At 47.9% G+C, this 25923-nt stretch overlaps 1 protein-coding gene and 1 pseudogene across 1 annotated transcript; one reads left to right on the top strand and one right to left on the bottom strand.

The window, feature by feature from the left end:
• LOC123236784 overlaps positions 1-4272 on the top strand; it is a 30513-nt pseudogene extending 26241 nt beyond the window's left edge.
• Positions 4273-16373: 12101 nt separating this feature from the next.
• LOC123234457 (WD repeat and coiled coil containing) lies at positions 16374-21976 on the bottom strand. Its single transcript, XM_044660356.1, has 3 exons — positions 20075-21976; positions 17750-17867; positions 16374-16624 (listed from the first exon to the last, which is right to left on the bottom strand). Exons 1-3 carry the CDS (start codon positions 21962-21964, stop codon positions 16500-16502), a joined length of 2133 nt encoding a protein of 710 aa, XP_044516291.1. The 5' UTR covers positions 21965-21976; the 3' UTR covers positions 16374-16499.
• Positions 21977-25923: the final 3947 nt, after the last annotated feature.

A 25923-nucleotide genomic window follows, 5' to 3' on the forward strand; every position in this document is an offset into this window, starting at 1 on the left:
ATTTGGGGTAAATGACAGTAGCAAGACAGCATTCGAAAAACCCAAAGATCCCAGCTTTTGGGACAAGAACCCACTATTTGACAAAAATTGCTGGGGGGCAGCTGGGTAGCTCAGTGGAGTGAGAGTCAGGCCTAGAGACAGGAGGTCCTAGGTTCAAACCCAGCCTCAGCCACTTCCCAGCTGTGTGACCCTGGGCAAGTCACTTGACTCCCATTGCCCACCCTTACCACTCTTCCACCTATGAGACAATACACCGAAGTACAAGGGTTTAAAAAAAATTGCTGGGAGAATTGGAAAATAGTATGGGAGAAATTAGGTCTACATCAACATCTTACACCCTGTACCAAGATTAATTCAGAATGGGTAAATAATTTAAATATAAAGAGAAAAATCATAAACAAGTTAGGTAAACATAGAATAGTATACCTGTCAAATCAATGGGAAAGGAAGGAATTTAAGACCAGACAGGAGATAGAGAACACTACAAATGTAAATGAATATTTTTTATTATATTAAATTAAAAAGTTTCTGTACAAACAAAACCAATGCAACCAAAATTAGAAGGGAAGCAACAAATTGGGGGGGGGGAGAAATTATAGCAAAACCTCTAACAAAGGTCTCATTTCTCAATTTATAAGGAGCTAAGTCAATTGTACAAAAAAAAAAATCAAGCCATTCCCCAATTGACAAATGGTCAAGGGACATAAATAGGCAGTTTTCAGATAAAGAAACCAAAACTATCAATAATCACATGAAAAGGTGTTCTAAATCTCTCATAATTAGAGAAATGCAAATCGAAACAACTCTGAGGTACCACCTTGTACTTAGCAGACTGGCCAATATGACAGCAAAGGAAAATAATAAATGTTGGAGGGGACGTGGCAAAATCAGGACACTATGCATTGCTGGTGGAGTTGTGAATTAATCCAACCATTCTAGAGGGCAATTTGGAACTGTTCCCAAAAAGCTTTAAAAGACTGCCTGCTCTTTGATCCCACCATACCACTGCTGGGTTTGTACCCCAAAAAGATAATAAGGAAAATATTTGTACAAAAATATTCATAACTGTGCTCTTTGTGGTGGCAAAAAAAAAACATGGAAAATGAGGGAGTGTCCCTCCCATGGGGAATGGCTGAACAAATTGTGGTATCTGATGGGGATGGAATACTATTGTGCTGAAAGGAATGATGAACTGAAGAATTTCCACGTGAACTGGAAAGACCTGCAAGAACCAATGCAGAGTGAAATGAGCAGAACCAAGAGAGAACACTGTACACAGGGACTGATACACTGAGCCAATGTAATGAACTTTACTACTAGCAGCAATACAATAATCCAGGACATTCCTGAATGATTTATGAGAAAATACTATCCACATTGAGAAAAAGAACTATGGGAGTAGACACGCAAAAGAGAAACTTATGATTTATCACTTGTTTATATGGATATATGATTTGGGGTTTCAATTCTATGGTAAAAATGAATAATATGGAAATATGTATCAAGTGATTAACATTTGTACAACCCAGTGGAATTGCTTGTCGGCTCTGGGAGGGGGGAAGTAAGAGGGGAGGGAAAGAAAATGAATCATGGAAACGTGGAAAAATATTTTTTTAGATAAAATTTTTGAAAACCCACGTGATTATATCAATAGATGCTGAAAAGACTTTTGACAAAATCCCAGACTCCTTTCTGTTGAAAAGAAAATACTAGTAAACATAAGGAGTTCCCATAGACCTTTCCTTTGTATGTACCCAAACCAAGAACAAACATCCTTTGCAATGGAGAAAAGGTCTTTCTGAAAAGGTCAAGGGAAGCAAGAGGTCCCATTCTCACTGCTCCTGTTGAACACAGTGCTAGAAATATTACCTACAGCACTAAGACAAGAAAGATAAATAAAAGACTACGTACGTGCGAAGAAGAAATAAAATTATTGCTTCTGGAGATAACAGGAAGATTTGCTGAAGAAACCTAGAGAGTCAACTAAAAATGAATAGAAAATATATATGAATCCAAGTCTAGATTCAATCATTGCTCCTAGGGAGGTTGAGTCAATATTTAGAAAGTGACAAGACTTCCTTAGTTAACTTACTCATTCGGGCTCTGCTATCAGACTCCCAAAGGACTACTTTATAGAGGTAGAAATAAATAGTGAAATTCACGCACAAAAAACGTAAGGTCAAGAAGCTGGAGGGAAATAATGGAAAAAAATGGGAGGGGGGAGGGCTCAGTTGTCCCAGATCTCTACCTCGCCTACAAAGCAGTTACCATTGAAATGATTTGGTGTTGGTCAAAAAAAAGAAGTCAGTCGGGGGAACAGATGAGGTATAAAGGACCTATACTATGTTCAAGAAGCCCAAAGTTCCTAATTCCTGAGAAAAGGACTTACTCTTTGACAAAAATAATTGGGAAAACTAGAAAGCAATTTGGCAGAAACCAGATATAGGCCAATTTCTCGCCCCATATAGCAAAATAAACTCCAAATAGATAAAAGCTTTCACCTTTAAATAAATTAAAAAACATGCATTTATTTATTTGATTTAAGTAAATAAATAATTTAAATTGATGCCTGCTTGATTTAAATAAATAAATAATTTGGATTTTGGTTTGTTTGATTTAAATAAATAATTTAAATAAGTGAATGAATTAAATTTGAATAAATAAATTTAAAGTAAATAAAAGCTTTAAACTAAAATATAGTAGAAGGCTATATTGGAAGCCAATTAGAGGAACAAGAAAGAAGTTTCCTGTCAGATGATGGAGGGAGGAAAAGCTCACAACCAAACAGAGATTTGCAGGAGACAAAAATGGACAACTTGGATGACATAAAATTAAAAATATTTTACACAGATAAACCAATGTAGCTAAAATAAGGAGGAAAGCACTGGCGGGGGCGGGGGGGGGGGATCTTTGCTGCAAGTTTCTATAATAAAAATCTCACTTCTCAACTTTCCACTGAAACCAAAGACTCTGGAACTGGCTGGCTCTCTTCTAGAGGGGAAGAAGGTCCAGGGAAGGGAATCCTAGTTGGCTGAAGTACTCGGAGAGTTCCAGTCTGCCCCAGAAACTAGCCGAGATGTTTCCTCCTGGACGCCCTTTCAGTTCACTATGGGCTTCTCTGCTGAATATCACACAAAGATGGGCCCATTGATTCTAGCTGTTTGTTGTACATCCAGCCAGAACCCTCGAGTCCTGCCTCCTTAATGGACAGCATCTCCACCACAGCCCTGATGGCTCTTGAGCTGCCAGCGGGAGGTATAGGTCAACCATGAACGGCCATCAAAATGGACTTGCCTTGCCGCCTTTGGACCCTTCTGCCTCTGTCCTTGGAGGTAATGGGCCTGTCAGGAGACAACCCGACGAGTGCTCTGGCACCACTGCAGAACATTCACAGGTTGCGTGTGAATCCATGCTGAGCTCAGTGCCCGGGAGACTGCCTAGTGCGGTGATGCTGCCGCTGGGTACCACGATGGGGGGGACTTCACAGGACGCCTGCAAGGCCTTCTTCAAGAGGACAATTCAGCCTCCCAGCCACAAATAATGGGAAATCAGGAGGTGCAGGCGTGTATCCCGCCAGGCCTGCTGTTCCACCAAGTGTCTAAATGTTGGCATGCTGAAGGAAGGGGGGCCTCTTGGTAGAGTGCATGGAGGATGCCACAAGTACAGATGCAGGCTAGATGCAGAGAACAGCCCGTACCTGAGCCCTCAGCCATAGCCCCAGATTGTCTCATGTTGGCTGGTGACTGACCTGGAGGAGATCTGTGCCATGGCTGACCCTACTAGCCCAGGCAGTGACCTCAAAGCTCTCACTCCCCTCTGGGACCTGACTGACAGAGAACTGGTGGGCGTTACTGGGTGGGTGAAGTACATTCCAGGTTTATGATCCTTGGTGTACTGATCACTTTCTTTTGAAGATGAACTTGTCTATACAGAAGATGGCTCCTTGCCCTCAACAATGCCATCCTGCAGCTGGTAAAGAAATACAAGAGCCTCAAGCTGGAGAAAGAAGGCTTTGTCCTCCTCGAAGCTATAGCACTTACTAATTCAGATTCAATGAGCATAGAAGATGCTGGAGCCGTTCAGAAACTTCCAGATGTCTTCCCTGAGGCTCTTCAGAATTCCAATGGAAGAACCTTATGGGACTGGCAAGATGTTATGAGTCTCCTGCTTCAAAGGCAAAGGTCTACCAAGACTGGGCAGCACTTCTGCAACATCAAATGGGAAGGAAAAATTCCTCTGAACAAACTTCTTTTGGAAATGTTGGAGGTGTGACTAAAAGCACCCTGGCCTTCCCATCATGCATGCTGACAAAGGAAGAAGAAATGGGTGAGTCAATGACAAAGAAACTCTCAGGACAGTACCAAAAAGGACCACCCTAGTCATTTTGTAGCAAGACTGTGACCCAACTTTCCCCTCCCTCTGTTTCTTTTGGTGCAGTCTCCCTTTGCTTTCTCTCTCTTGTCTTGACATTCACTTCTTTCCTTCTTTGCTCCTTCCTTTTCTGGCGGCTTCCCTTTCCACCATCTCCCTTCTTCCCCTTTCCTCACTTCTCTCTCATCAACCAGCTTCCGTTCCTTGGTCCCTTCCTTCTTTCCCTCCTTTCTTCCTAACTTCCTTCCACTGAACTTAAAAAAAAAATGAGTCTCAAACTGAAGAGAGATGGAAACCAGTCCTCCAAGATGGATGCTGGGGAATTTATTTTGAACCACAACATGCCCAATCCCAAAGGAACCAAAGAGGAAACCATCACGCCTAATGGTAAAATATAAACAATAAAATGGCTCAATACAGAACTTGATCCATAGCATCAGCTGCTTCTTACCATCACATTTCTCCTCCAGATCAGTTACAGCCATTTCATTCCTTCATTGTTTGTTCAGATCTTCCAATTTGTCCACTACTATTTGTTTAGCTCAGTGATTCCCAAAGTGGGCGCCACCGCCCCCTGGTGGGTGCTGCAGTGATCCAGGGGTGAGCGGTGATGGCCACAGGTGCATTGATCTTCCCTATTAATTGCTATTAAAATTTTCAAAAATTAATTTCCAGGGGCGAAGTCATATTTTTTCTGGAAAGGGGGCGGCAGGCCAAAAAAGTCTGGGAACGCCTGGTTTAGCTAGTCTGTAACTTTTTCAGGGAAGGCTCCAAGTTTTATTCATTCATGCAATCTTAAAGAGAAAGAAAACTGCTGCCTTGTTGTGCTCGCTTTGGACAATGAGCAAAATGAAGGACAGATGAATCCCGAAGGCGGATTTTTAAAAATGTTTTGTTTCTTCTTGGAATGGAGACTTTGGGGGTGCCCACTTCAGGCCATTTTTAGTGGGCGTTTACCTTACTCAGACAAGAGGGGAAAGGAATGCAGCTTGTGTTGGGTGCCAGCCTGGTCCCACACAGCCAGTTTCTTAACTTGAGCTCCAGGCTAGTGAAATGTTCCCTGGCACAAGGGGCGAAGATCACAGCCACGGGAGCTCTGAACAGTCTAAGCCATAACCGTGCCTTCTGGAGTCAGAAGAGCCCACCTGGACCCGAGAGGTCAAGCTGTCACTTGGCTTCTAACTGTGGCAATGACAGAGAAACCCAGGCGGCTTCTGAGCGAGATTCGGAACCTTTCGCAGAAGGAGGAGCTGTGAGTCGGCCTTTGTCAGAGGCAGCGAGTCAAATGCCCAGATAAGCAGAAAATGCCGATGGCAGCAGACACCTGAGCAGGTGCCAGGCTGGACTTATCTGAGTTTATTCATCCAGAATTCTGTTTCTTCGGGCTTGATTTCAATGGCTGGTGGGTTTTTTAGCCAATGGCAAAAGAAGGCTGTGCGCTTCTCACCCAGGATCGATCCCCACAGCAGGAGTCAGTCAGGTTCTCAATTGTTAAAGAGCCGTGATCGAACGGAGAAACTGTGCCCAGAAAACTACAGTCACTAAAGAACCAATGAATGGGAACATCCATCCAATGCTCCCTGCATCACGTGGTCACTCTTCTCTGTGCACAGATGTCACAGGCTCCGTGTTTGCTGGGTTTTCTGAAGCGGACGTGGCCTTCATTCCAAGCCTACTGCTGTCTTGTGCTTCTTGGGGCATCCAGATTCTGGTGGTGTGGCTCCTGGACACAGGGAAGGATCAGAGACGATCCTGGATAGCTGATTCCTCCGGAGATCACAGTCCCATATTCTGTTCCTTACTAGTAGTAAGGTTCTTCCTAGTAATGAAAGAGAGAGAACCTCCAAACAGGTTTTCCTTCTGAACAGACACACACAGAAATGATCCTATTTTCAAGACCAGGAATGACTTCTGGAACAAGCATTTATCCTAGAACACCAGTGTCTAGCTTAGAAACAAAACCGGACCCATTCTAAGAATGTAGACAAGTCTCGTTTTTAAATGCTGTAAGTATGGCTTTTCCTCAGGCATCTCACCTTTGGGTGTGCATGGACAGGTTTCCCAAACGTGCTTTAAACAGAATCCTGTGGGCTTCAGTTCTATCACCCTTGGGCTAGAAACACTGGGGAACCAGATGGGACTAGTTCACTGATTCCCAAAGTGGGCGCCACCGCCCCCTGGTGGCTGCTGCAGCAATCCAGGGGAGCGGTGATGGCCACAGGGGCATTGATCTTTCCTATTCATTGCTATTAAATTTTAAAAAAAAATTAATTTCCAGGGGGCGGTAGGCGCCCTGGACTAGATTTGGGAACCACTGGACTAGATTCTAGATTACGCTATCTCTGGAGAGAACTGGCTGTGGCATGATTCGAGAGAAATCCTCATTACCAAATCACTTGGGTGGTTGGTCAATAACTTGAAATTTACAGCTGTGATAGGAGTTTGGACACTGGCACAAGCCTTTTAGAGGATTTTTTAAAATTAATTAATTTAGATTATTTTTCCCCGGTTCCATGATTCATGTTCTTTCCCTCCCCTCCTCCCACCCCCTTCTCAGAGCCGGACAAGCATTTCCACTGGGTTTTACACGTGTCATGGATCAGGGCCTATTTCCATATTATTGATATTTGCACTGGGGTGATTGCTTAGTCTACGTCCCCAGTCACATCCCCATTGACCCATGGCACACCCCCTTTAAAATAACAGAATAAGAAGGTACAAGTCCTGGGGGGAAACGTGCTGATTTGAGGAGACTGTGTGTGTGTGTGTGTGTGTGTGTGTGTGTGTGCGCGCGCGCACGCGCATGCATATGTGTTCAACAAAAAATAATAACGATATCTATTTCCCAGAAGGTTTGTGCTGGTTTTACGTACATATACCATAGCAGAAATGCAGGATCACTAATGTCTGTAGGTTGTTTTCACGGCATCACATTAAAGAGCCCGGGCTTCAGCATCCAAAGCGAAGCGGCCTGAGAAATCACTGGGTGTTAAAGGAGTCTAAGCAGATACTCCTTGTCCTTTTCGGTGATTTCCAGCCATACAAAAGGCCTGGCTCAAGATCTGGATTTCTCCCTTTGCTTCTGTTATTTGAAGCACGATTGTTCGGACCAGCTCAGATGGCTGGTTTGTCCGCTCTTGTACATTTCGATGATAACAAAAAGATAAAAAAGGCGTAAAATGGCCATTTCTCTTACGCAAGAGAAATCGGGTGTCGGTGATTGTATTTTAATTATTTAAGTGTCTGTTTACTAGCTCAGGATAGCATTTTATGGCAGTTTTACGTGCAAAGATCAACTCTTTATAATAGTCTAGCCAGTAGTTACCAAACAAACAAAACGAAACCCAAAACCATGTCCAGAGCCATAAATGGGCTTCACATCGGTAAAGCAATCAGTTGTACATTTTTGCTTTATATATCAAACTGTGGGCTCCAACAAATGTCCGTTTGTGTCAATGTATCTATTTTATACTGTACGTATTGTTCAGTACAAAAAGGAGATATGATGCCGTATCGGTTCAGACGTGGAACTCAAATGACTATGCCTTTGGGGATGATGGCGGAGCAATATCAAACAAGCCTCTCCTTTTTTAAAAATATTTTTCCATGTTTACATATTTTGTTTTCTTTCCCTCCCCTCTTGCCTCCCCGCTCCTGGATCCAACTAGCATTTCCACTGGGTTATACAAATGCTATCACTTATATACCTGTTTCCAGATTGTTCATTCTTTTTTTTCTCCAAAAAGTTGTTTCTATGTTTATATCTCATAATCTTTGAGTTTTTAGTGCAAATTACTTGCATTGGAAAGGTATGATTTCATTCACAATCCCTAGCATAGTGTTTGTTTCTTTTTTTTAATTGATTATATACTTTTTATTTTTTTTAGAAAAATTTTTCCCATGGTTCCATGATTCATGTTCTTGCTCTCTTCCCACCCCCACCCCCAGTAGCCAACGCACATTTCCACTGGTCTCTTTTTGTGTTATCAATCAAGACCTATTTCCACATTATTGATAATTGTTATCAATGTTAGCAGCAACGCAATGATCCAGGACAATTCTGAGGGATTTATGGAAAAGACGCGACCCACATTCAGAGGAAGAACTGCAGGAGAGGAAACGCAGAAGAAAAACAACTGCTTGAACACATGGGTTGAGGCAGACACGATTTGGATGTAGACTTGAAACGACCACCCGTACTATTCATTCTTGCAAAATGACAGGGGATGGAGAAAAGCAGGCACACTGATGCATTGTAGGTAGAGTTGTGACTTCATCCAACCATACTGGAAAAACCTTTGGAACTATGTTCAAAATGTCACTAAACTGCGCATACTTTGTAACCCAGCATTACCACTATGGTGGTCTATATCCCAAAGAGACCAAAGAAAGAGAGAAAGGACCCATAGGTTCTAAAATACATATGGCTGCTCTTCTTGTGATGGCAGAGAATTGGAAACTGAGGGGATGTCTGTCTATCGGGGAAAGGCTGAACAAATTATGGCATATGAATGTGATGGAGTATTACTGTACCTCATGAAATGATGACGTGAACAATTTCCAAAGAAACTGGGAAAACCTCTATATGCCCAGCAGTAGAATCTCTGAGCCCAAATGGCTGGACGTTTAGTCCTTTGTCTGCCTAAGTCATGATATCCAGCATAAGAATGTGAAAGAGTTGCCTGGAGAAAATCTAAAATCTCTCTGATGAGGTCTTGATATCTGAGCTCTCCACCAACAGAAATCTATATGATCCAATGCCATTGCCCACCCCCTAAGTGGTGGATGTATACAAAGAGTTTTCAAAAGAAGAACTGCACAGTCTTAACAACCTCTTATCTCCCAGGGCTTCAGATCAATGACTTCACTTCTTGGTAAGGATGGTAAAATGGTGGCACATTAATGTATCACTGGTGGAGCTGTGATCTGGTCCAAACCCTTTGGAAAGCAATTTGGAATTAGAGAAATAAAATGATGAAAATGTCCCTCTTCGACCTCCAGATTCTACTGCTAGATATATACCCCAAGGGGAAATGGCCCCCTGCCTCCTACCCACCCCCACACACCATTTCTCTTGCAGAGGCCAAGTCCATGCTTTTGGAACACTGCAGATTGCGTCACATTTTTTTTGGATGTGTAATTGTTTCTGCTGATTTTTTTTCTCTTCTTCCTCTTTATATTTTTAAAGTCCTTTTTTATAAGGAATGGTTCTTTGGGAGAGGAGGAAGGATACAGGGAAATTTAGGTGATGTAAAAATAAAAGATGGCAATAAGACATTTTTTAAAGAAACAAAGAGAATTTATTTCCTGCCCAAGATATTTGATCTCTTCTCTTCTAGTTTTTTAATGGTATGTTCTTTAACGTGCCAAGTATCCATATTGAATTTTTGTGGTATGCAGTGTAAGTTGCTGAACTGAGCCAAATTTCTGCCAGGTTGTTTCCCAGCAGTCCCAGTTCCTGCCCAAAGGCCTCTGAGCCTCTCTGCCACATACCTTCTTGGCATAAAGGGAGCGCTCATCTGCTCAGGTGTGTGCGTAATCCTCCTCCCTGAAGCAGAGTCCATCTCTTCACACTTGCTGTGAAGAGAATCCATATATGAGCATATGGACGTCACTGAGTGATCTACAATTGTTAGGGCAACAGAGGGGAAGGGGACAAGCATTTAGTAAGTGCTTCCATTGTGCCAGGCACTGAGCTAAGTGTTCTACAAATATTATCTCATTTGATTCTCACAACCCCAGGCAGAAGGAGAAGGTTTGACAGGGAGATAAGAACTCACCCCAAAGGCTAAGGCTATGGGACTCGTAAATGTCTAGACAAAAAGGAAAACATTCTCTTCCCCTGAGAATCCCAGACTCTGTGTACTGAAAGAGCCCTCAGAGGCATCTAGTCCTACTCCAGCCTAAACCCCAATCCCCATATTTAGACTACATTAGGCAAGTGGTCCTCCAGGCTCTGCCTTGAGGTTTCTAGGAAGGGGGGCTTCTCATCACCTCCAGTCTGGAACAGCTCTCACTAGGAGGAAGTTGTTCCTAACATCCAGCCCCAGCTGACTTGTTGGAACCTTCCTCCCAAGTCAAACAGCACACAGTTAATCCCACTTCCACATGTCAACATGCTCTCTTGTCCTACCTGCACATTGTCTTCCTATGCCATGGCCCCAAGACCCTTCCCCCAGTTTGGACGTCCTCTTCAGGACACCCTCTACCTGATCAGGGGCTTTGTTCAATCATGGAGCCCAGTACAGAACCCAGTCCTCCCAATGGGCAACACGGCAAAGAGCAGTGGGACCATTGCCTCCTTACTACTAGAAGCATTACCCTCTTCATGCAACCACATCTGGGATGAAGTCTACTCACACTTCCAAATCCTTTTCAGAAGAACCACTGTTCAACCATATCCTCCCCAATTCCATGCTTGGAGAGTTTTTTGAAATCCACATTTAAGAGGTTACATATAAACTTCACCTTATTGGATATGGTCCAACACTCTAGGTGGTCGACGACTTTGGATTCTGACTGTCATCCAACATCTTAGCTTTCCCTCCTGGCTTTTTGTCATCTGCCAACTTGACAAATGTGCCCTTTATGCCTTTATCCACGTCCTTGATAGAAAATGTTAAATAGAACAGGGTCAACCACAAATTCCAGTGGCAACCCACTAGAGACCTCCTCTGGCCACCCTGACTACTCTTTAAGTTGAGCCATTGAATCAGGTCTGAATTCAATCTGATTCTTGGATCATTGTCTAAATGATTCCCCAAGTGGGTGCTACTGCCCCCTGGTGGGTGCTGCAGTGATCCAGGGGAGCAGTGATGGCCACAGGTGCTTTTATCTTTCCTATTAATTGCTATTAAAATTTTAAAAATTACTTCCCAGGGGGCTAAATAATATTTTTTCTGGAAAGGGGACAGTAGGCCAAAAAAGTTTGGGAACCACTGACCTAAATCATCATAGGCAAACCCATGGCACACATGCCTCCCCCCTGTGCCAGAGGGGACTGCTCCGTTCCCCCTCCCCACAGTGCCAATGACATTTTTCACATGCCACACTCCTCTGCCTAGCAATCCAATGTGAGCATTTCTTCCCTCCCCTATCTGCAATAATGGAGGTGGGCTCACAAGAAGCTCGAGGGTGCAGTTTGGGCACACAATCTCTAAAAGGTTGGCCATGTTGGTCTAAACCCTATCCCTCCATTTTATAAAAAAAAAAACAAACCAGTAAGCTTTTAAAAAAGCGTAACAAAATCTAGATGAATTCAGACTGCAATACTCCCCTCATTAAAGAGGTAAGTGTGTTCACAAAGGACATGAGGGGAGCATAGCACCATCTGTCCTTGATGCTGGCTCTTGGCAATGTTCACTTATCATCTCTTCAATGACCTGCTCTGGCATCTTTCCAGGCACCAAGATCCAGATTTTTGTTTGTGGGTTTTCTCTAATCTTAGGGTCTCTCTCTCCATTTCTTTCCTGACCAGGGCTCTGCCAACTCACCTGTCATTCAGTACCCTTGGCTGGACTTTATCAAAGACAACCAGATGCCGTTCTTCTACTATCTCCTTATTTGTTGTTGTTCATCCTTCCTTTTCAAAGAAGTCTTAAAATTGACTTCTGAAGGTTAGTCATTTTTGTTCTGTCAATTCCAGAATCATATTAATTCTCCTTTATTGAGAAAAAAGAAACAGAGACCGAGCAGTGCTGTCTTCTTTCTATGGTCTGTTATCATGCTTATATCCACTATAAGCAAAGGGTCAATCCTTTCTTTATTCCTCCTTTTTCTCTCAAAGAAAAAATAAAAGCCATTCAGTTGCCCTTAGCTTCTCACCCTTGCCAACCTCATTTCATTGGGAGCTTTAGGATTCCTTCCACTTTTTACAGGACTGTGCCACATTCTTATCTGTCTGCCTTGCTCTTCCCTTTTGTCTAATTCATTGTAAAATCTAAGTTGGTTATCGAGGGTTCCCTATGTGTCCATATTGGTCATTTCAAGCAAATCCCATTTTCCCCTCTTTTTTTCTCATGAAGTCATTGAGTATCAAACTGTATGTTGATTTAATTTTGAGGATCTTATTTATATTCTTCATGTAATTTCTCTGCATCTTCATCTTCTGTAACAGATATTGGTCCATAAGTTGTAGTTGTTTCCAAAGTCTTTTTCCAAATAGTTATCACCAGCACTACAATACACAATGACCAAAGTCCCACGAAATTATATTTCTTGTTGATTTGGGACCCTCTTCTGCTGACTCCTCTATTTCCCCTCTGAAGAGTCATCCCTCCATTTAGCATCAACTTCCTTGTGTCATGTGTGCGTCATCTATACCTAGAATGTCAATACTGGTATGATCCGCCCTCTTTGATACATCCACTCATTCATCATTGGACAAAGATCTCCCATTTAGAGTACTAGCAGTCAAGTGAAAATTTATAAATGGTCTAGATTTAAAATCCTGTTATTCTTTTTTTTTTAAACCCTTGTACTTCAGTGTATTGTCTCATAGGTGGAAGAGTGGTAAGGGTGGGCAATGGGGGTCAAGTGACTTGCCCAGGGTCACACAGCTGGGAAGTGTCTGAGACCGGATTTGAACCCAGGACCTCCCGTCTCTAGGCCTGACTCTCAATCCACTGAGCTACCCAGCTGCCCCCTAAAATCCTGTTATTCTTAGCACTCTCTTTAAGTCATTCTGCCCCTGTCACTTCAGACATGTAGGACTAGGAGTCATTTGCATTCTTCTTCCTTGTTTCATTTGGTGGTGGAGGACCGATTACATCATGAGGATGATGCCTTGACTTGCTCGTCAGTTGGATTTAAGTGAGGCAGAGTTGCACAAGGTCATCAGTCACACTTTCTCTTCCAGTCATCCAGTAGTAGGGCGAGTCAGGAGGATGGATGATGGCCTGAGATGCAGTGGATGACCTTGGTGTCTTCCACATCTAAGCTCGAAGCACTCCACACCACCTGCTTCAGATGCCTTCATGACCATTGGAACAAATTGTCTTCATCTGCCCTTTCTACCAGTGGAAGACATCACATGCTTGGGGTAGCCCTGCCCCCAACTTTGCAATGGGTTTGAGGCCTCTTGGTGACCCTCAACTTGGTTTGGCCCATCTACCAAGATGGTTGACCAGAGTGTGGTCACTGTGCATGTCACAGCTCCTTGGAGCCACAGGTAAGTGCCAGAGGTGCTAGTGCTCCACAAACACCCCATATCCCCTGGTATGCCTACTAGGTCACTTGGGAATAACAGGGCAGTTGTGGTTCTCCTGGGTGATTTCACATAGGAAATATCTTTGAATCTGATGCTATAGAACATGTGCTTCTTCCCAATTATCGCCAGTCACAAGAGTACCAACATCTGTGCATCAGCTTGTGGAATGGCAGCAGTGAGCTGGTGATCCCTTTAGTCTCCTTTTAGAACCCAAGAGGCCTGGTGTGGGGAGTTACAAATTAGCTTTCTTACTTATGGATCTCACTTTGGGCACCCCAGCACAAGAACTGGTAGGAAGAGAAGGTATGGACGCCCATCCCCAAACTGACATTGCGGGATCTTCTTTTTATTCAGTTATTCCACAAGTGGTTGAATGGATCCACTGAGAATTGGCTGAGAGCATCTGGTGAAGCTGGAACTGGCTTTACAAGTTTATCATTCCTGGGCCCTGGAGCCACAAGAACATCCCCAGGCTTGTCTGAGTGGAGCCTCCTGACAGCCGTGGGCACAGATGCCCACCTGAGGCTAACACTGCTCCACAAAGGCTCAGGCCTAGCGGGCACAGCCCACTGGAGGTTGAGGTGGTGGACAGCTGACCAAGGAGGTGGGCTCTCTGAAAGGGCTTTGGGTTTCTGGCCCACAGCTTGAAACATAAAAGCTATGGTTCCTGGCTTAAAAAGGCCGGCAAACAGGTGGCCAACAGTCCTACATTGAAAAAGTCTTTAAAATAAAAAAGGGCAGAGAGGAAGAAGAGACTGAATCCCTCTGGACACCCACCAAAGCAGACACCATGGGGAGGAGCTGCCACATAGCAAGAACTTCAGCCACCACACCCAGGAATTCAGGGGTGACAAAATCCAAGAAAGGAACCTGTGGGAAATCCCCAGGCTCCAGTCTCTGGGCACAAACACCTAAAGTTTAGGCAACACATGAGAGAAGTGATCCTGACCCCAGGGGCAAACAGGACTCCATCCGAGTCACTGAAACATGGTAGGAGGAACAACCCAGGGGACCTGCAGACCTGCTCTAAAGAATAAAAGAACAGAAGAGAGCTGGTATGGGGAAGGGAGAGGTATGTGTGGACAGAAGGCTACGGACCAGAGCCTGGGAGTATAAAGATTGCTGAGGAGACGGTAGAAAGTTCAGGAAACATGGTGGCCAAGTGCAGAGCCATGGCACCCCCATCGTCATCCTGGCACTTGCAAGAGTCATTTCTCTCCTTTCTCTTCTCCTTCCTTTTTCCTAGCTTCCTTCCATCCTCCCTCCTTCTCTTCCTTTCTTCTTCACATCCATCTTTAATTCTTTGTCTTCTTCTTTCCTTTCATTCTTCCACCCTCCTTCCTTCTCTTCTCCTTCCCTCTTTCCTAGCTTGGCTTCCATCCTCCTTCCCCCTTTCCTTCTCTTATTTCCTAGCTTCCATCCTCTCTCTCTCTTTTACTTCTATCCTCCCTTTTTCTTCTTCCTTCCATCTTCCCCCCTTTTCTTCCTTTACTTTCTTCCATCCTCCCTCCCTCCTTCCCTCTTCCTCCCAAAAGCAAAGACCCCATAAATCCCTTCTTGATTTGCCTGTGGGATAATCTCATCCTGCAAAAGGCAGAGGAAAAGAGGAGAAATGGGGGGGGGGAATCATGGGAATCCTGCCTGGGAGGAAGTGACCATTCCCTCCTAGAGATGGGAGCCGAGAAGGAAAGGGAAGCCAGAAATCCCTAGAAATGCATCCTGGATTTGGGGAGAGTCGATTTCAAAGGGCCTCAGAGGGGAAGGAAAGGGAAGCTGCAAGTATGAAGAGTCTTCTCTATGTCAGGCATTGCCAATCTGACCTCATGATCTTCAAGGCCTTCTGGCCCAGAGAGGTGGCCTGACTTGCTTGAAGGAAGGACAGAGCCTGATTTGAATCCAGATCCTCCACCTAAATCCAGCCATCCTTTCCACTCTCCCAAGGGCTCAGGGATAAGGCAACTGGATCCCATTGACTTGCATTCTGCTAGGGCCTTCAGCACAGGGGCAAGAGAGAGACTCCAAAATGAATTCTGACATCACAAAAGGAAACCACTTGGATGAGGAGGAAAAATGGGATTTGTGCCAAAGTGGATGCAAAGGCCCATCTATGTCCCCTCAGGAGCATCTGCCCCATACACCCCCTCCTCTCTTCATTTCTGGACTGTGGCATTGGCTGCTGGAAGGACCTCCTGCCTCCAGGCTCTGCCCCCAGCAGTCCATTCTCTATTCAGCCCCTGAAGAGACTTTGTACCATCCCCTTCCCCCCAGCCCATCTCTCCAGTGTTTTTCCCCTTTCCCCCCCCCCCCCCCCTCAGGATCTTCCATCCGGGGTCAATGGCTTCCATCTCCCTACTCTGCCTTTGCCTAGGCTATCCCTCTTCCCGGACAGCATATACAAATATGCTCTTGATGGATCCTCACAACCACCCTGGCAGGGAGATGCTGTTATGATCCCCATTTTACAGATGAACAAACTTGAGGGAGGTGGTGCTGACATGACTTCCCCCAGGGTGTTTGGGGTCAGTTTTGAACTCAGGCCCAGCCCAGAGTTTACTGAGCTCTCGTGGGGATAGGGTGGCACAGGGCTCTTGGATGGCCCCTTAGATGTCCCCAATGGTGAGAGACAGAAAAGGAGGAGAAGGGGAGAGGGGGAGACAGGGAAAGAGGGAGAGAGGGAGAGGGAGAGGGAGAGGGAGAGAGAGAGAGAGATTGATTTCTGGGAGAGGGAGAAAAGGAGAGATAGAAAGAGAGTAAGTCCATACACCAGACTTTATTCTTCCTGTCTCTTTGCAAAGTGACCACTCATCCCTTTCAGGTACACCTGTCTCCAAGAGTTCCAGGAGTCTTGACTTGAGAATGGCCTCGCAGGGTGGCGGCTATCGCTCAGGTGCTGATGCCCGCCCAGGGGATGGACACTGACTCACTGGGTGGGGGAGGCCAGCATGCCACCACCGCTGCCATCGCGGATGGTGACCTCCTGAGTGGCTGAGAATGTGAGTGGGACGAAGCCTTCACCATCAGCAGAGAGGAGGATCCAGAGGGAACCTGGAATTCCAAAGTGAGAGAGATCAGAACTTCCCCATCCTGGGGTGGGCCTGGGGGTGGCCCCCTCCTTGGCTCCTCGTGCCCCTCACTCCTAGGACCTGGTCTGGAGAGGCTCAGCCTAGACTTTTTCTTAAACTCCTTCAAAACTGTCTACACAGCCGACTATGCCACTGAAGCTCCTTTTATTCCCCTGTTAATCTTCTGCCATCTCCCATGATGGAGTGGCCTGACTCCTCCCCCAGACTGAGCCCTCTGTGCCCAGGGGATGCCATCCCAGCCATCTCCCCCAAATGACTGTGCCCTCTGTGCCCTCAGAAACTTCCTATTTCTCCTCAGGATGGATACAGGCCTCCATTTCCTTGTGGGAAGCCAATAAGAGAATAGATAAAAAATCTGAGACTCCTGCTTTGACCCCTTTTGTGATCCTTGTGTTTTTTTGTTGAAAAGTATTGTGGCCTTAACGAAAAGCTTTAAGTTCCTATCAAACCTGAATTTAAAGGGTTAACACTATTAATACAGCAAGGAATGCTGCTGCCTGGTATAGCCAGGGCCAAAATCTTAGCGGGGGCAATTCGACCCTGAGAGGGATACTCCCCAACTTGGCTTTCTGATAAGAATCCAGTCAAAATTCAGCCTTGGCCTTGGTCTGTTCTGAAGCCAATGAGACTTTTTGTGTTTTAATATGACATAATTTGTAACTTCTGCGCATCTGCAAAGTTTTGGGGGGGCTCTTTTGTGTGAAATGAGTCTCGAAATATATATAATAAACTCCAGGCTCCTGGAGCCAGAGCTGGAAGCACGAGGTAAAAGATGTTCAGTGTCTGTTATTTCCTTATCAACTAAACTGTCCTTATCAGATTATCAGAGATGATAAAGAGATCTTGAGAATTTCCCCCTCTCTTCTTGTTACATAAGAATGCCAAGTCCATCCCGGGAGAAGGAGACAGCTCCATTCTTTGAGTCTATACCCCACCGTGCCTGGCACACAGCACATTCTTAGTGCTTGCTGGGTGACTGACTGACAGCCCTCCCAGCCCCTGCCCCAGCCCAGACAGCATGCGAAGGGGTACCCTCCTCCAGGAAGCCTCCCCTGCCCTCACCAGCTCCAGCCCCAGACAGACTCACCATACTGCATCTCCACCAGAGAGAGGCCAAACACCTGTTGGACTTGTTGGAGGCGCACCTTGCCATCACAGAGAAGGACCGCTCGCTTGTCCATCACAGCCCCTGCTGGGGACGGCTTCTTTGAGCCCAACAACAAGACTTCGTTACCCAACGATGAAGTCCACGAGCCCCAGACCTCCTCCTTCAACCCTGGCACCATCACCACCCCACTGCCTGTTGGTACCCCAGTTGGGCCCGGGACCAATAGAAACCCCCCAAGGTGAGAAGTAGCCCAAGCCAGGGCAACCTGCCCCCCATGGGGAGACCCAGAATGGGGGAAGGACAGGAAGGCACAGACAGTTGATGATGGTGGTAGAAGGTGACAGAGACAAAAGGAAGGAGCTTCAAGATGAACTTTGAGCTACTCTGACACAAAAATGTCCTTTTGGGGGATGGAACAATCCTCCAGAAGGATCGCTTGAACTCGTTCTATTAAATGCACTCAGAGAAATGGACTTGAGAGAATGTTTTCCTCGCCATGATGTTTCCCCACCCCCTTCTCCACAGGCTCCTGCCCGGCCCTGCCCAGCCCCATTCCAGGAGAGCTCTAGGGGGAGGGAGGATCCCTCCAGAACTCCAGGGGAGCCGTTGGCCCTGCCTTCCCCAAAGACCCGGGAAGTCGTCCTTTGGCTGATCAGAAATAGCTTCTCCCTTGCAAGAAAGCTCTTTTTCTCCTTTCCAATAGGAATGACCAAGAGAATGGAAAGAGAACGCTTTGGATGACCTCACATGTGTCACACTGGCCTAACGTTTTAATGGAAAAAATGCCGCATGGACTATTTCTAGCCAAAACTGCCTTTAAGAGCCAAGAATAAGGACCCTCTGAAATGCCATCCACAGAGGGCTTGGCAAACCTGCCATTTCCACATGGGCAATGCTCAAACCTAGGACTGGGCCCAGAGACCCAGACAGCGTGTTCCAAAGCCTCCACCCAGGCTCTGCCCCGGGTGCTCCCTGCCCAAGTCCTGTCCGACCAATGCCACCCCAGTGTAAGGCTTGTCTCCCTTCTGGCTTCCAGGTGACGGATTTCAGTCTTCCCAGGTCACAGGATTCATCCCAAAGAAATCACAGAGCCCTCCCCCCAAGGGTCAACATGACTTCCTAAGAAAATCTGCATCTCAAATTGGCCAACATGATAGCAAAGGAAAGTGATAAATATTGGAAGGGATATGGCAAAATTGGGACATTAATACACTGCTGGTGGAGTTGTGAACTGATCCAACCATTCTGGAGAGCAATTTGGAACTATGCCCAAAGAGCTCTAAAAGACTGCCTGCACTTTGATCCAGCCACACCACCACTGGGTTTATACCTCAAAGAGAAAATAAGGGAAAAGACTCGTACAAAAATATTCATAGCCACACTCTTTGGGGTGGCAAAAAATGGGAAAATGAGAGGTATGTCCATCGATTGGGGAATGGCTGAACAAACTGTGGTATCTGATGGAATACGATTGTGCCGAAAGGAATAAAGAACTGGAGGAATTCCATGTGAACTGGAAGGACCTCCAGGAATGGATGCAGAGTGAAAGGAGCAGAACTAGGAGAATGTAGTACGCAGAAACAGATACATTATAGCATGATCAGTGTAACTGACTTTGCTACTATTAGCAATGCAACGATCCAGGACAATCCTGAGGGACTTATGGGAAAGAATGTATCCACATCCAGAGAAAGAACTGTGGGAGCAGAGAAGCAGAAGAAAAACATGATCAATCACGTGGTTCGATGGGGATAGGATTGGGGTTTGGCTATAAATGATCACTCTATTGCAAATATAAACAACATGGAAATAGGGTTTGAACAATGATTCCATAGATAACCCAGTAGAATTGCTTGTCAGCTTCCGGATGGGGGAGGGAAGAGAGGGGGAATCATGAATCATGTAACCATGGAAAAATATTATAATAATTAATTTTTTTAAATCTTCATCTCAGCACTGTGCCAAATGATTCTGGACACAAATGTGGAAACACCAGAAAGGGGACAAGGCAGTTGGAGAATTCAATCAGTCTTCCTGATTAGTCCTATAGAAATAATGGCATAAATTCCGATTCCCCATTGAGGGATTACAGAATCCTTTCAAGGCATCTAGTAATCATCCTGAAAACGTCACCAGTGGTGGGGACAAGGTCCAGGTTTTCAGAACTGACCTGAACCTTCAGAAGAGATTCTCGGACTTCCCCAGCCCCGGCCCTGGAACCCCCATGGTTCTATCTATCCACTTGGATAATCTGGTGGGCAGGAGGTCAGGAACAGTAAAGGCAGTCCTCCCTTCCCCAGTTACCTGGTATGTGATGAGAAGAAAAGATGGGTCTTGAGAGAGTGGGTAACGGGTTAGGGGCAGCGGCTGCTTCTTCCCATGCAGAAGGTCTATGAGCTCTGAGAGGCATTTCTGGAGGTCCAATAAGCTCCCAGACAACCTCTCCAGTGTCTCACACAGTCGACTCTCTTCCTCTTCATTCCTGGGTCCTTTGCCTTGAGGGAGATTCAGGGGCTCACAAATTGGACTGCATTGGGTCATCGGTAAGCTTGGCCTGGCATTAGGGCTGAAGGCAGCTGGCATACCCTCCAGCCCTTCCACAGAGACAGAAACATTGGGAGTCAACTTGGGCTTGCTGAGCTGTGTGGTGTTGGGTCTGGGGCTCTGTCTCCCTGAAACTCCTGTGATGTCCTCGATCAGGGACTTCCCCTGAGGCAGTGACTGGATCCTTCCAGGCATCAGGAGGTCCTTCTTCTGGGGGCCGGTGTTGAGGCAAAGGCTTTCCCCTGGCTTCTTCTGATTGGTCATGCTCAGTGCCGGGCTGTCATTGTAGAAATCCTGCTGGCTCCAGACAAACTTGATAGAGGGCTCGTCCCCAAAGTTGACTTCTTTGACCATCAAACGAATAGTATACCTGTCAGACTTGGAGGAAGGCAGGAAGGTGGGATCTGTGAACTTCTGTTTCCCGACCAAAATCAGAAGCATTTTGTCTGACAAGAAGCAGATGCCCTTGGGCCTCTCACAGTTCTCTAGCCGGATACACTGAACACCTGGTGCCAAGGTGGGGGTCAAGGAGTAAACCAGAATGGTGGGGCAAGTGTTGGAGGCGACAGCCAACACCTGGGACTTGGGGTCAAAAGCTAGGAGGTCTGGCACCAGAATGCCCGGGATGCCCACTTTCCAGGTGGTGGTGACCATTCTATCAAGAGTCACCAGGACCAAATGGGATGACTCCTGACCAGCCCGAGCCAAGTATTCCTTCTCTTTCAGGTGGAAAAGTGAACCTGGGTCCGATCGATAGTTCCCAGGGAGCGTCTGAGTCAGATCCAAAGAATCTAGGGAGGAAGATGAGAGGGAAGCTGATGAGGAAGATGGTTCTGAGTCAGGGGACACTTTTCCGGTGTCTATCAAGGCCTCCTCTGTAATGACTGGTGATGAAGGGGTGGTGGAGGGCTGTGTCTCCTCCATTGTTGGTATATCAAAGGCCTCCATCAAGTTGAGGTTACAAATCTTGTCCAGCGGGAGCTCGGTGGCCACGGCAACCTGCATATCCACAGTGGCCAGCACAGAGCAGATGTTTTTGCCCAAGTCAAACACAGGGCAGAAAGTGCACGGCTGCAGAGATTTCTGGGAGTCGTCCCACGTGAAAGAATGCAAGGCGCTGCCCATGGCCACCACCAGCCTCTGGCCGTCATGGGTCCAGCATCCGCAATGCACAAAACCCTGGAATTTGACCAGGTCGGCCTTCACCCTGGTGCTGTCGCAGTGCACTGAGGGGAGCACGGAGACTTCGTGGCTGGTGAGCACGGTGAGGATGGCCTTCTTGGGGTGCCACACGCAGCCCTGAGGGAGCACAGAGAAGGGCTCCCCGATCTCGCACGTCTGGGACACGAGAAGCTTGCCTCTCTCTAATGGGCTTGAGCACACCTGCCACACGGTAACGTGTTTCTTGTGCTGTATTGCCAGCAGAGTCGGGGTGCCCTCCAACCCCGTGGGGCCCCAGGACAGTCCGTAAACATGCTCAAATTGCCCGATGATTCTCGAATCGCCAAACGTGGGCTCCTTGTTCTGGAGCTGAAGGGCTGTCAGGACCACCTGCTTCCCGTCAGTCCAGGCAATGCCATGGATGGGATGTATCGCCTGGTAGAGGGCGTTCAGACCAGTTCTGAGGAGCTTGCCTTTCCCCAAGTCCATCTTTCCTGACAGAAGGTACCTGAAGGCACAGAGAAGACAAGCAGTGAAGAAGCCCTCAGAAACTCGAGGACCGAGTCTCCACATGGAGAGACCCTCCCCCCGTGCCTGCCAGCCCTGAACCTCCCAGAGGGGGACCCAAGGAAGAAGCGGTCTCGGATCCCTGGACCCCATCCTTGCTCGGGGCTCGGGTGACCCTGGGTGAGGCCCTGCCCTAAGGAGATACTGCCCGGTGATGCCAAACTCAAATCAAAGGGAGGAACACACGGATGTGGAAAACCACATCTTAAGTGGCGTATCCACGTTCGAATCTAGTTTTATTTCTAGTTTAGAGTTTCCCAACACACTGGAGAGCTCTGTGCTGGGCCTGTAAATCCATCAGAGGGAATTGAGGGGATGAGGAAGCAGGTAGTAGCAGGAAGTGAACCCCACGAACTCCAGCTTGTGACTCAATTCTGGAGCTTAATTTCTCTTCAGTTATGGATCTGGTCCAAATTCGGTCTTGTAAGAAAAGTGTATGCAGTTGTGGGAATTGGGAAACAACTTTTTTCATAGTTTGAACCCAGCCCTGTGAAGCTGGGAAAGGGGACCACCTTTACCTGTTGTTTAGAGACCTTCGATTCCCTCCATTTTCCTCCATGACTAGCCTTGGGGGGGGGGGAGGTAAGAGGATCCCTCTTGAGAGTTGGGGCCAAAAGCTTCACTATCTCTGGACCACTTTGGGGAAGAGGAAGGCTCGGCTGGTCCTCTAATGGCAGTGGGAAATGAGACCTGCTCTTTGGGCCCCTCCAGGACCATATAAAGGAAACGCCGCCCTCTGTCCAGGAACCTTGGAGCAGCCCCTTCTGCTGGGCTCCCCCTCCACTCCCTCCGTGGATTTTGGTTTGTTGTCTCCTCCCTTGACCTGGAAGCCCTTAGCAGGCAGAGGGATCGAGCAGGCCCCACACACTTGTGGCCTCTCTCACCACCCTTCCGTTTCTTTCGGAGGAGAGCCGGCCTCAAACCCTGCTCTAGCGCTGGACGCCATTTGTCAGGGAGCCAAACTCCTGGGCACTGGAGGTTAGGAAAAGGCCTTTGGAACGAGGGGCCCTGGAGCTGGGTCTTGAAGAGGTTCCAAGAGGCCGGGTGGAGGAGGAAGGGATGCTGCGTCTGTCTACAAGCACCTACTGTGTGCCAGAGGAAAGGTCTAATAAGCCAGGGCGAAGAAGGAGCGCTGACCCCCCTGGCCCGGTGATGAGCTTCTCCAGCTCTCAGCAGCAGAGCTGAGCTGAAGGGGAGGGTTTCTGCGCAGCTCCGTCCTGCACGGCTTTCCCGGGCCAGCAGCAGCAGCGGCTGCCGTAGAATCCGCCCAGATACTAAAAGGGGGAAGCTGAGCTCTGGGACATTCATGAAGGGGTCGCCTCATCTCCCTGTTACACCGTCAGGGGAAAGGGCTCTCCTCCCAAGAACAAGCGGGCAGGCCCTACCCAGGGCCAATGGCGGCTCCTGGGCAGCTGGAGGGTTTCCGCCCCGCAGGCCCCGGGCCTTGGCTCATTGGTTCTTCTACAGAAAACTCCCCAAAGTGTTCCGGCCCAGATCTGGTGGCCAGGAAACACCAAGACCCTGGGAACAGCCCCCTCCGCCGAGACCTGGTTCTTCAGGGCCGGGGCGAGGAAGGGAACAAGGGGGGGGCGGGGAGGCCCTCCGTACTTCCCTCACCAAGTGACGACCCTCCCCCAGCCCTGCCTCCTCAGGGGCTCTGCCCAACTAGCTCCCCCCCCCCCCAGACGGAGCCAGGGCAGAGCCAACGTCATAAGTTCCCCCACCCCCTCCTGGGGATTGGGCGAGAAATGAAGGGGGAGGGGACGGGGCGGGATCTGGTCCCCCCCTCCCCCAGGCCCGCCTCACCCTCAGCTGTGGGGAACTGGGAGTCCAAGGGGAACAAAGGGAGTTCTCAGCCCGACTCGGGGAAACGGAAACGTGAGGGGAGGAGGGGACCCCAGCCCACCCCCAAACTCCGCGGGCCCCTCACCTGCATCAGCTCGCAAGGACCCTTTCTCTACCGCCTTGGTCCTCGAAGCCCAAGATGGTGACCGAGTTGCGGAGCCCCCAGCAAGCCTGGGAGCATGCGCAGAGAATGGGGGCGGGGCCCCGCTGAGGGGGCGGGGCGGATGGGGGAGGAGCCTCCCGCTGATCCTGAGGTGGGGGCGTTTGCTCCGAAGAGGAGGCTGCTGGGGAGGGGAAGAGGGGCAGGAGGCCCGAAGGGGAGCGCCAGCGGAGGCCGCGGGCTCCAGAGCTGAGCCCTGGGCCCCACCCAGGCGTCCAGACGCCGAAATTCCCCCCCACCCCGAGTCGTGTCCGCGCACAGGGCCGTCTCTCCTGTTTCCTTGCCTTTGTCCGGGGATGAAGGCTTCTCCCGTTGGTCTCCCGCCCGCTGGGCGGCTTCTCCACCGCCTCCCCAGTCCCGGCCGGGCTCTTCCCTTCTAACAGAAGAGCCGGGAGACAGGGAGAGCTGTGGAAGCGTCAAGCAGGCATTGCGTAGTTCCTATGTGCCAAGCACCGTGCCAAGCCGTCGGGATAGAGAAACAAAGGAAGGGACACCTGAGGGAAGACGCTGGCCTAACCTCTCCTGCCGCAGCTCGAAAACTGGAAGGACACCCAGACCTCCCCAGAGGAACAAACTGAGGCCAAGAGAGGGTAAAGGCCACACAAGCCGTAGGTAGGTAGGTGGCACAGTGGGGAAGAATACTGGACTTGGAGCTACAAGACCCGAGTGCAAATCTACCCTCGGATCTCCTTGCCAGGTGATCTTGGACAGTCAGAACCCATTTTCCCCTCCTCGTCAGAGAAGATAATGGCAGCTGCCTGGCAAGCTTGTTTAGGGGCTCCAAGAAGGGAAGCTCTCCATACAGGTCTCCGTTAGAGTGTGGCAGCACTAGAGAAATACGAGTTGGCATTAATTCACCAAAAGCAGATGAAGGAGAAGCTCTGCCCAGCACTGGTCCTTGCTGGGATTAAAACAGCAAGTGGTTCATTGTGCGGCCTGGGAAGCTCATTGCCCTCTATTGAACCCCTGGCCCAGCACGAATTCTGTCTTTACTTGGGAGAACTGGGAGGAGACGTTACTGCATTGCTTGAACCTAGCCATGAAGAGCTGGGAAGCTGGACCCTTCGAACCTGTTCTTTAGCCGTTTTTCACCAAGGGCTCAGGCTGGCTTGACCAGAAATGCAGCCGGATCCCAAGATTGGTGTAAGGAGTTGCTCATAATTCTACGTGTCAAACAACCCAAATGTCTCATCTGAAAACCGGCCCCTCGAGTCATTCATACATCAGTGAGAGTTCCCACCTTCCTTTGTCCCAGATCCTTGGGGAGAAGCGGAGGACCCTTTTCTGACTCCAGCCATTGCCCCTCCTTACAGCTTGGAACGGGCCAGATCTTTCACATCATTAGAACGCCACTGAGCTGACGGTGGGCCGCTTCCCCTTTGAACTCATCGCTTTTGTTGTCCAAGTCTGGCTCTTCCTCTACTTGGGGTGCAGCCCTAACCTGAGGAAGGGGCTTGGGCCTGATTCGTTGGGCGGTGCGCAGTACTTAACAAATAAACCTGCTCAGAAGAGCAGATCTCGGCTTCCTCAGACATTTCCTCTTTTGTTCACTACAATTCTGGCCAACGCAGCTAGGTCTGGATTGGTCTCCAGCCCGCTGGACAGTTTTTTGGAGTTGTACAGACGTGTTCCCAATAGACTGGTCCAGGGGCTCGGACTCCTGCTCTCAGATGCAGGTAAGGGTTCAATGTTTTATCCCATTTTTCTCCATTAAGGGTTGGCATGTACCCCACCCCCCAGAGCTGGGATACTTTAGATTCCGTTTGGTTTGGATCCTGTTTTATGGTTGAGAGCTCTGATTCCCCCCCTAGAGTTGAGGTGACCCTGAGAAATAGGGTGGTTTGGGTTTTAGACGTGGAATATTTCAGCTTTGCCT

This window comes from Gracilinanus agilis, chromosome 2, assembly GCF_016433145.1.
Source record: "Gracilinanus agilis isolate LMUSP501 chromosome 2, AgileGrace, whole genome shotgun sequence".
NCBI classification, from domain to species: domain Eukaryota; kingdom Metazoa; phylum Chordata; class Mammalia; order Didelphimorphia; family Didelphidae; genus Gracilinanus; species Gracilinanus agilis.

What these genes read in the sequence shown, in the direction of transcription:
- LOC123234457 (XM_044660356.1), bottom strand. Translation starts at nt 21,964, where the DNA reads ATGGACTTGGGGAAAGGCAAGCTCCTCAGAACTGGTCTGAACGCCCTC. An exon ending in TTCTTCTCATCACATACCAG is followed by an intron (nt 17,868 to 20,074) that starts GTAACTGGGGAA and finishes TTGGGCTCAAAG; the next exon opens with AAGCCGTCCCCAGCAGGGGC. An exon ending in TCTGGTGGAGATGCAGTATG is followed by an intron (nt 16,625 to 17,749) that starts GTGAGTCTGTCT and finishes TTGGAATTCCAG; the next exon opens with GTTCCCTCTGGATCCTCCTC.